At 38.0% G+C, this 10,607-nt stretch overlaps 1 protein-coding gene across 1 annotated transcript in view; it reads left to right on the top strand.

Moving 5' to 3' along the window:
- Positions 1–10,403, top strand: part of LIPM (lipase family member M) — a 20,321-nt gene extending 9,918 nt beyond the window's left edge. Inside the window, exons 3-9 of the mRNA XM_006925974.1 lie at positions 463–661; positions 1,539–1,648; positions 4,099–4,235; positions 4,374–4,520; positions 5,845–5,916; positions 7,195–7,266; positions 10,087–10,403. Coding sequence (XP_006926036.1) covers positions 463–661; positions 1,539–1,648; positions 4,099–4,235; positions 4,374–4,520; positions 5,845–5,916; positions 7,195–7,266; positions 10,087–10,356 — 1,007 coding nt within the window. The 3' untranslated portion in view covers positions 10,357–10,403. The remainder of the gene's footprint in view (positions 1–462; positions 662–1,538; positions 1,649–4,098; positions 4,236–4,373; positions 4,521–5,844; positions 5,917–7,194; positions 7,267–10,086) is intronic.
- Positions 10,404–10,607: the final 204 nt, after the last annotated feature.

Here is a 10,607-nt window from a genome sequence, read left to right as displayed (position 1 = left end):
GCATTAAAATATATACAGAATATAAATATATAATAACATAATTTTTATTCTTATTAACATACATAATAGTTTTGATTATTACATATAATTATCTTAATCATTATATTACACTAGCTCCTGGAACATTTCTGATAGCCTCTGAGGCACCCGGACAAATCTAGTGATAATAATAACTACACAAATAAAAAAATAATAGAAAATGAACTTCGATTCTTTCTCTATGTTAGATATTGTGCTATCTACTCCTTGTGCATTATTTTATTTAGTCATAACAAAAATTCTATCTTTCTGATGAGGAAATCCAAACATAAAGGTTAAGTTACTGACCTAGATAATCAAGCTAGCAAGCAGCTGAATCAAGAATTGGACACAGGTTTGTCTAACTTGAAAGCCTTTGCATATTAGGAGGTAACAAGAAAGGTGGAAAATATTTCCGACAGTTGAAATTCTCTTTTTTTGTAGGTCCCAGGCCTGTGGTGTTACTGCAGCATGGCTTGTTTGGAGATGCTAGCAACTGGATTTCCAACGTGCCCAACAACAGCCTGGGCTTCATTCTGGCAGATGCTGGTTTCGATGTGTGGCTGGGGAACAGCAGGGGAAGCCACTGGTCTCGGAAACACAAGACCCTCTCTGTAGACCAAGATGAGTTCTGGGCTTTCAGGTATATGAAAATCTTAAGAGTGGAGGTGGACATAGGTGTCTTTGGAAGAACTGGGTAAAAATTATGGCTTCTATTATTTGGGTAATTTACTTTGGTTGGCTCATCAATATCTTAATATGATATCCCCCAATTATCTTAATTGATTAGTGATTCTTTCAGGGAAGTGGTGGGGAAAAGCAGGTTTGAGTTCCTCAAGTAAAATTTTGCATCCGGTGAATGGGTTCAGAATGGTGGTTGATGTCAGGTAATCGAGGCTAGAATAAGAGAAGTATACAGCTATTTCCTTATAGATGGAAATCTTGGGACTATCTCTTCTGCAATTTTTGACAAAGACTAGTAACCCCAGGAGGAGGTGAGAACAGGTGATATTAAAGCTACTAGGAAACTATTAAGCCTTAGGGATTATCAGTTTGACTAACACATTTCTCACACTCTTAGAAAATATTTTTAATACTTTTATTTAAATTACCTCTTGACATTGAATCTGCTCTTTATCCATTTCATCAGAGAAGGGCCCCTACTGTAGCATCTTTAATACTTTTCATATAAATGAATCTGCATGACCATGTGCTACTCTGCTAACAGAATCATAGTACACCTCTACTAGAAGGTAGGTCATGTGCTTAGTAAATATTCATTGAAGATGATTATCTCTCTGTGATGACATCTGGAGAAAACAGAAGTTTGCTAACAACCTGTGACCCCAGAGACACCCATGCATCACAGGTTTGAAACAAGTCTATCTTGAGTGCTTTGAGGGGCACAGTAATGAGCTGTTGGGGCTGACAGCTCCAGGGCTTGTTCAAAAACCCCAGGGGATGTTTTTGTTTGTTTCTGATTGTCATTTTTCATATAATTTTGTCTCTTCCTCTTGTAGTTTTGATGAGATGGCTAGGTTTGACCTTCCTGCAGTCATAAACTTTATTTTGCAGAAAACGGGCCAGGAAAAGATCTATTATATCGGCTATTCACAAGGCACCACCATGGGTAGGTTTAAATAAAAGCAGGTTTGTATACTCAGAAGAAATGTGAGCATATGGTGTATGGGTCTACCTGGGATCAGTCATCTCACACTTCACTCATCTGGCCTCATCCTCTTCAGTGACGTTAAAGACTCGAGGAAATGGAAACGTAATTGAAGGAGGCCTCTGGTATGGTAGGTAGAGCAAAGGCTTTGGTGTGAGATGGATGTAGATTTAAACACTAGCTCCACCACCTCTTAGGTCAATGTCATTGAGCAAATTATTGAATCCATCCGTCTCAGTTTCCTTATCTCTAAAATGGAGATAATAGCTCCCCCTTATGGGAGTTAGAAGTAATGAACTATTGAATATGATGATACATATAAGCTCTGTGAAGACAGGGATTTTCTCAAAAACACAAAGGTGAGAGAAGTTCCTGGCACATAGTATCACTCAACAAATGCACTGAACAAAAGAAACCATGAATTCAGTATCTGGCACATAATAGGTAATCAATAAACAGTAAGTATTGTTATCATACTATAAACAGAACTAATGGGGGAGTTTACTCAAGTCTCTTTCTTTCTTTCTTTCTTTCTTTCTTTCTTTCTTTCTTTCTTTCTTTCTTTCTCTTTTTCTTTTTCTTTCTTTCTTTCTTTCTTTCTTTCTTTCTTTCTTTCTTTCTTTCTTCTTCTAATGCCAATGTCTGCAATTATGTGCTGGTGTCTTTTGGCTTTTGATGAATTTGTGAAAACAGTAACTCATGGCCCCTACAACATACAGATCAACTACTTGGGAAGATGGTAGTGGAAACTGGCTATTCTGGTCCTATATTGGACCAAAGTCAACAGGAAAATGTGCTTGGCTTAGATTAGGATGAAAGATCAGGAGAGGCATGGTGTGTGCCATGAAGAGAAGGCGCTCTAGGAAAAGCCGAGAAGAGTTCTTTACCATCACTCTGAGCCAAACCCAAAGTTGAAGGCCAGGGTAAGGGATTCTAAGGAGACAGGTGAGCATTCACTTATTCAAACTCAGGATACAAGCTCATTTGGTTCATTTTTAATTGATGCACTCTAGTAAATGAAAAGAGTATGACTTTCACATTTTCCTTTCTGGATTTTTCAGTAACATTAACTTATTTTAGTGATGTGATATCTCACCCTTCACTTCACAGAAAGTTAAAGTGTTATGCCCACTCCTCCTGTAATATCCACAGGCAGATCTTTAAAAAATTGTTCAATTTGACATGAAGGCAAAGGTGCTAATGATGAGGTTAAATGCTATTTTGAGGAGGAGGGGAGAAAAAAACATAGGATTATTCTATTAGTCAACCATGGAGCTGTTTATGTGGAGAACTTGAACTTGCTTTGCATAAAGTGTTGCTGGGAGAAGTTATGTAGAGTTCTCAGATCTTGACATTTGAGAGAGGTTTTATATAGTCAGAATCAAGCTGGAATATAGCAATGTATTTTCATGTATTTTCAACCCAGTTCTATTGATGGTATAGTTGAAAGAGCAAGAGCTAATACTAAGTCACTCTTGTGCCTACCTTTGCACGTGGCTGACAAATCGCATGAATAGAAAAGAAGGGAAAGAATTCACTCACCTTCTTGGAACTAGACAGAAGTCATGTGATTCCAGTTTTTTTTCTTAACCCAGCTTCCTTTCTCCCAACCTGCAACTATCAGCCTAGACAGAGAGTAGAGGGCTCTTTTGAAATAAACACACGGTATTTCAAATATAATGACCATGACTTGGCTTGATACAGTAGCCTTTTTCTCCCAAAGGATCCACAGGGACTGTCCCTGTACAGTGCTAATTCAGGGAATTTGACTCTATTTTATAGGTATAGAAACTGAGGCACAGACTGACTTAACCAGCATCCCACATCTAACCTATGGCAAAAATAAGAGTTAGAATCCAGTTCACTAGACAACTTGTCTACTAGAATATGCTATAATTTAGGTTTCAGAAAAAATAGAAATCAAGGAAAACCAACAAAACTCTGCTATCTCAATACCCATTATGTTATAGAACATGCTTGTTAGCAATAAACAAGGCTATTTCTCTAATTCTCATTTTCTTTTACTGTAGAGATTTATTAAAAATATCTCATGAGTTTGAGAATTAAATAAGAACCATGAAAGTCACAAGCAAATTGTCTAGCATGTAGTTACCTCTCAATATGTATATATTCTCAAAGTCCATATTATTGTACTCAATAATTTAATTCAATAATTCCATGAGATATCTACTGGATATCAAATAAACTAGACTAGGCAAACTGTGAAGCACCGTCAGAGAGAACACAAAGAAGTTTTCACTGCTGTTGTTTTTCTTCCTCAAGGAGTCTATAATTTCATGGGTATTAAGACACAGTCACACGTAACTACTGAAGTATCTTGACAAAAGTAAAATAAGCATTTTATGAGTTCTGGGTAGAGTATCCACTCTAACATATTTCTTCTCTTGTAGGCTTTGTTGCATTTTCCACCATGCCAGAGCTGGCTCAGAAAATAAAACTGTATTTCGCCTTAGCACCCATAGCTACTATTAAATACTCAAAAGGCCCTGCGATCAAATTTTTGTTGCTACCTGATATGATGCTTAAGGTATGTGACTCCTCAGAAAATTCCTTGTCTGCGTACAAGAGTCTTCCAACCCAATATGCTAAGACTCACACTTTTCAATTAGAGCCACTTCTTTTTACTATAATGTAATGACTACTATTTCATTTCATATTTTCATAGGGATTGTTTGGCAGGAAAGAATTTCTATACCAGACCAGATTTCTTCGCCAGTTTTATATTTACCTTTGTGGCCAGATGATTATTGATCAGATTTGTAGTAGTATCATTTTACTTTCAGGAGGATTTAACATGAACAATCTGAACATGGTAAGTGGGAACCTAGTAAATTCTCAGTTTCCCAAAGCAAAGTTAGGAGTTGTTAGCCTTACTGTTTGAGTGTGAGCTATTGCCAATGAAGACTTATAGAAACGTAATCCCAGTAATTTAGTTTTCTCCAAATCATACTAATATGTGGGAAATGCTTTAACATGGGATGAGGCCAGGTTAATGTAAGAGCATTGCTAGATATTAACTTCATAAGTTATAGATAGAAGAGATTTGAAAATAGCTTTATACAGTGTATCAGCAACATATGAAAAAAAGTGATTAGAATCCAGTAGTCAAAAGAGAGAAATGCATGCATCATCCACCTCTTCTTTCTACTTAGGACTTTCTGGTTTGTACTTTAAGTCCTTTGATAGGATATCTGGGAGTTTCAATTTCATTTAGGCATAGCTACCAGTTGATAGGTATCACAGCGTGAGTTCCCAGGAAGCATACTCTGTGATGGAAATTAGTACGCAGAGTGACTTTGGGTCATGCTCTTGCGATAACACCTAGAGAAGGGAAAGAAACAGAATTGGGTAGATGAAAAGGCAAACTGTGAAGCACTGTCAGTGGGAGACTCAATTAATTCTACAGGGATCTGTGAAGATGGGATGACCCTTCAGAGTTGTTCCAAGTTAGAGTGAAAGGGCTGGATCTTTGTACCTCCACATCAAACAGTCATTTAATGCAGATGATGCCAGTAAGAGGTGATAGATTGGGCAAGGCAGCTCTCCTGGGGCAATCCCCCAAAGAGGCCCAATAGTAGAGAGCTATCTGCCAGCAGCATTCCTGGAAGTTAGAAGAATACATCTTTAATTCCTGATGATTTTTCTTCTTTTTTTTTTTTAAAAAAATAATATAATTAATAGCTACCATTTGATAAGCATTTATTATGTGCCAAGCAAAGTTATTCTCTGTAACAATCCTATGAGACAAATATTGTCTATATCCCCACTATACAGATTAGTATCCTGAGATTTAGTAGATTAAATAACTCTCCCAAATCCACCTAAAACTTAAAGGGCAGAGCTAGGATTTGAATACAGGCCAATTCTAAAGCCTTCATCTTTAATTACTCTAGTAAATTTTTTTAAGAAATCAGATCTCTAATAAAAAGCTATTCTCAGATTTAAAAAAAAAATACAGGTGTCCAGGCACACATTTAGTGGTATTTTTAAATTTATGTGCATGTGTATATTACTGTTTCATCATGAAAAATTGCTCATAATTCAATTTAGTCTGACACCCCGGGGATTTGGTCTTGATGAGGTACATATCTTATAAGTTTTTCCATGTCCCACAAACCACTCATGCTTTGTTACAGAGCCGAGCCAATGTATATGTCGCTCATAGTCTTTCTGGAACATCTGTGCAAAATATCTTACACTGGAGCCAGGTAAGAATGTTGAATTTTTTGTTTTCCTCAAGTAAGGGTCTTTGCACATGTTGTCTGGAATAGTCAAAGGATGCCCTTTTGACAGTCCATGGGTTACTTCACATTTATTTCAAGATAAATATGATCCAGAACATTGAAACTTTTCAGGAGATGGGCAGAAATTGTTGGCCCATGGACATCTTTAGTGGACCTTAAAAGTGTGAATTCAGATGGTCCCAGCGAGACCTTTCTGTCTCTAGCCACCTCAAAATGAGGTTGCAGAAGATCATTTTTTGGCTCCTCCAAGAGCATGGTCAAGTAATAACAAACATGCTAAGGCAGAACCTAATTACCCAAAGGTTTCACAGGGGTCCTTCTTGCTGCAGACTACACCTGCAATGCAGGAGGGAAAGTCCTGATTACCAGTCACATGAACTAAGGGCAGGTCTAGGTAAGACATTCAGAACTGATTCAAGGACAATATGAATGCTAATTATTCTTTTACATATGAAGAAGCACTGAACCTAATAATATTGCTCATTATAGATGATAACACAGTGTGACAATGATTGGCTGTGGAGATAAGGATGGATTTAGGGCCAGAGCTAGAGCATAACTAACCTTAGATTCTATTAAAAATACCATTTTGTTTTAAAAAAATAAATAGGGCTCTTACCTCAAAGCGTTTTAAAAATAGTAATGACATCTATAAATCATAAATCCTATCTGTTTTTCTAACCATTTAAAGTCTAGTAAAATTGTTTTTCCAAGGTCAGTGTTATATGTTTGTGTGTGTGTGTGTGTGTGTGTGTGTGTGTGTGTGTGTGTACACCAAGAAAGAAAGTATGTGTGTGTGTGCGAGAGAGAGAGAGAGAGACAGACAGACAGACAGAGAGAGAGAGAGAGAGAGAGAGAGAGAGAGAGAGAGAGAGAGAACCAAAGAATCGGAATTGGACTGAATGTTGGTCCACACTGTACGACTCCAGGGGGAACTTCCTTATTGTAACATACAGTTCTGCAGAATCCCCATCTACAAAGACTACTATGGGGAGGCACTTCCTGGAGTTGCATAATGATGGTGAAGTATTTCTGTAGTACATGCGTTTTTCTCCCTGCAAGGGCCTTGTTCTTGCCTTTATGCTTTCCTGAAGATTATCCTAATGCTAAATGGAGGAGCAGCCTCAGCTTTTGCTCTCTTCTTCCCTCACAATTGCAGACGTGATGGCACATTTGCACCTTCCCTCTCACCCTTATCCAATGATACATTTGAATACCAAGTCAATTTTTGTTTCCTTTTAGGCAATGAATTCTGGGGAACTCCGGGCATTTGACTGGGGGAGCGAGACCAAAAATCTGGAGAAAGGCAATCATGTAAGAAAATCAATATCTACGTTGAAAATGCATCCTTTAGAAGTGCATAAGAGGGAAGTTATAACAGCAGTTTATTGCAGAGGTGGGAATAAAATATGAGAATGCAAGTAGAAAATACTAGTTTGGTTTTGACTCCATTTGAAAATGGGGAAGTTCACAGCTTAGCCAAGAGGCCTCTTGCTTTTATGATGGCATAGGAGAACTTTCTTGGTGAGGCTGCTTTCATGAAGAAGGCACTGGGCTTATTTGGAGGAATATGGGGTAGATTTAATGAAGGGAATAGTGTAGTCTGTGGTAGTTACTACTAGAAGGATCCTTTTAGTATCAAAAACAACAACAACAACAACAAAATCCCAAAAACACCAATGAGGATGGCAGGGGTGAAGTTGTTTCATGGTACAGTAAAAAGAGTATTAACTAGAAAGTGAAGATTATGCTTGTACACTATAAATTTACGTGATCACGGATAGGCTGCTTTGATTCTTCAGGCCTTCATTTCTTTATTTTTAAAAAATCTTGGTCTACATAATTCTTAGCAGTTTTCCCTGGTCACACTTATAATGAATCTGTAACTTACAATTGAAAAACATGAAAAAAAAAATGTTTTCACTTCACCTAAGAAAATATGTGGTCAATGCTATAGAATAAAATTAAAAATAGATGTTGTGGAGAATCAGAAGTGGATATTATACTGTTCTGAGCATAAAAACCGAAGATTATCAGCTTGTGCGCGAATACAAACAAACATCAACCATACAAATTTAAAGCTGAATAGACAGGCAAATCTTTGAGAATTTTATATTATACTTAACTTCCATTTCTGTACATCATCTAGATAGAAAAGACTGGGAAATTGGACAGACCGTGTAGTGCCCTGAATAGCAAGCTCTCCATCACAGTTATCAGCTACTTTTTTTTTTTTAGATGTATTTTCAGTTTCTTAAAATATGTTTTTAGAAAGCATTCCAATTCCAAAGTAGTTTTAATCTATCACCATTTAATGTCTTGAGTGCTAGAGAAAGTGGTTGTGGAAAGGAAGAGAAAACACACATAAAAAAGGTGTCATAGAATCACAGGACCTGAGCGCTAGACCTGAATTCAGTTCAGTCTTCTCACCTGTAAAGTGAGAAGAAAATATTACTGGCTCCACAGAATAGTCCAACTTTTCATCTCTAAGTTAAGTTATAAAAGGGGGTTCAAATCACCAAATTCTGATGTGTGTGTATCAGGAGGTAAGAGTTTTCCCACATCAACAAGCAAATCTCTGAACACCAGCTGGGTGCCCTACGATTTAACTCAGTTATGACACTATCTACCCAGAGATAACATTAGATCTCACAGATTAAAATCTCAGTCTCATAAGACTGCTCGCCCCTCACCCTCACTTCAGATGCCAATCTCCAAGTCCAGGTTGTTACCTGTACTTCTGACCAACTGGCTATAAATCACAGGTTCCTATGACCTCCTCCTCTAGTTCCATTAGTTGGCTAAATTGGCTCACAGAACTAAGAGAAATATTTTACTTAGTAGATTACCAGTTTATGATAAAAGGCCAGATGGATGATATGCATAGGGCAAGGTATATGGCAAGGGGCGCAGAGCTTTCATGCCCTTCCCAGGTGCACAGTTCTCCCCACATTTCCACTTATTCACCAACCTGGCAGCTCTCTCTGAACGTTGTCCTTTTTAGGTTTTTATGGAGACATCTTTCCATAGACATGACTGCTTAAAACATTAGCCATTGGGGTTTGAACCCAATCTCCAGTACTCTGCCCTCCACGGAGGTTTGGGGGGTGGAAAGGAAAGTTCCAACCCTCTGATCGCATGCTTGACTCCAGCAGCAACTAGCCTTGTCCAGTGCCAAGTTGCCTTATTAACATAAAAAAAGACACCTGTAAGGTTCTCATCACTTAGGAAATTCCAAGGGTTTTTCTGTGCCAGAAATGAAGACCAAACATATATATTTCTTATTATAAATTACAATATCACAGTCTAGAACTCCAAACTCTTAGAAAGTCACAAAGTAGAACAAGGACTGCCTGGATTGGAACCTTGGCTCCAAGGTGGATTTTCTGAGTAAGAATTGGGCTTTAACATTTCTGTTGAAAGTTCTGGGTGCTAATTAATCTCAAGGGCTCAGCCAGGCAGTGTGATCTAGTAGCATCACTCGAATAGACTAGCTCTCAAGAATTAAGAATCCTAGACGCCCATCTTTGGGTGATGGGGGACTAGAGCAAGATCTAGTTAATTTTTACATCTCCTTGGTTCAAACTACCTGAGTTCTAGAGCCATTGACTTCCCCATGTTTTCGGAGACACAGTCAAGCTGTGCCTGCTTCGTGGGCTTTCTGTAATCATAGATAGTCCCCGTGAAGACACGGAGGCCTTCTCAGCAGGCTCCACTCTCTTGCATTTCTCCGTAGAATATCTCTAACTCTGGTCTCATGAACCATTTGTGAAATGATCTTTTAAAGGTAATTTGTGTGTAAAATATTTATTAATAGGAAGAAAAATAATTGTAGATTAATGCTTGAAGTGCTAGGCAATTCATATGTTTTCTTGTTTAACCTAATAAGCGATTACAGATATCATCCCCATTTCACAAATGAAGAGACAGAAGTTCAGTGAGGATAAGTAGTTTTGCCTTCAAGCAGGGGCTTAGACCAAACTTAATGCAGACCTGTTTGGTTCCAATGCCCATGCACTTTTTGTCACCACACAAAGAATTATTTAGTAAGTTTATTTGAAACATAAAATATGAGCTTTGAAGTCCAAGTGCTATCTATAGTTTAAAACTATCTTTTTTTTTTTTTTTTCCTAGCCAACTCCTGTAAGGTACAGAGTTAGAGACATGACAGTCCCGACAGCAATGTGGACTGGAGGTCAGGACTGGCTTTCAAATCCAGAGGACGTGAAAACGCTGCTCTATGAAATGGACAATCTCATCTACCATAAGAACATTCCCGAATGGGCACACGTTGATTTCATCTGGGGTTTGGATGCTCCTCGCCGTGTGTACAATGAGATCATACATCTGATGAAGCAGGAGGAGACCGGCCTCTCCCAGGAAACATGCTGGGTCAGACTGTGAAGCATATGATACAGACAAGTTTTAGGAAAACTCTCATGGAAGATGGGGCTGGAGTTCATGTACCAAGGGTTTTGAAGGTTTCCAGAATTGGAAAACTAGCATAAGTAGAAGGGAGGTGGAGGAGGGAGGGCAGAGATTTAGTGCACATTCTTTCGGAATTCCTGCATTTGGCATTAAAACTAACTTGAAATTTTTAAGTTAATTAAACTACTCATTGGATAAACATAAGTTTCATGTGATTTATAAATATA

The sequence above is a fragment of the Pteropus alecto genome, unplaced genomic scaffold (genome assembly GCF_000325575.1).
Source record: "Pteropus alecto unplaced genomic scaffold, ASM32557v1 scaffold88, whole genome shotgun sequence".
Lineage (NCBI taxonomy): Eukaryota > Metazoa > Chordata > Mammalia > Chiroptera > Pteropodidae > Pteropus > Pteropus alecto.
This window is presented reverse-complemented; position numbering and strand designations above follow the sequence as displayed.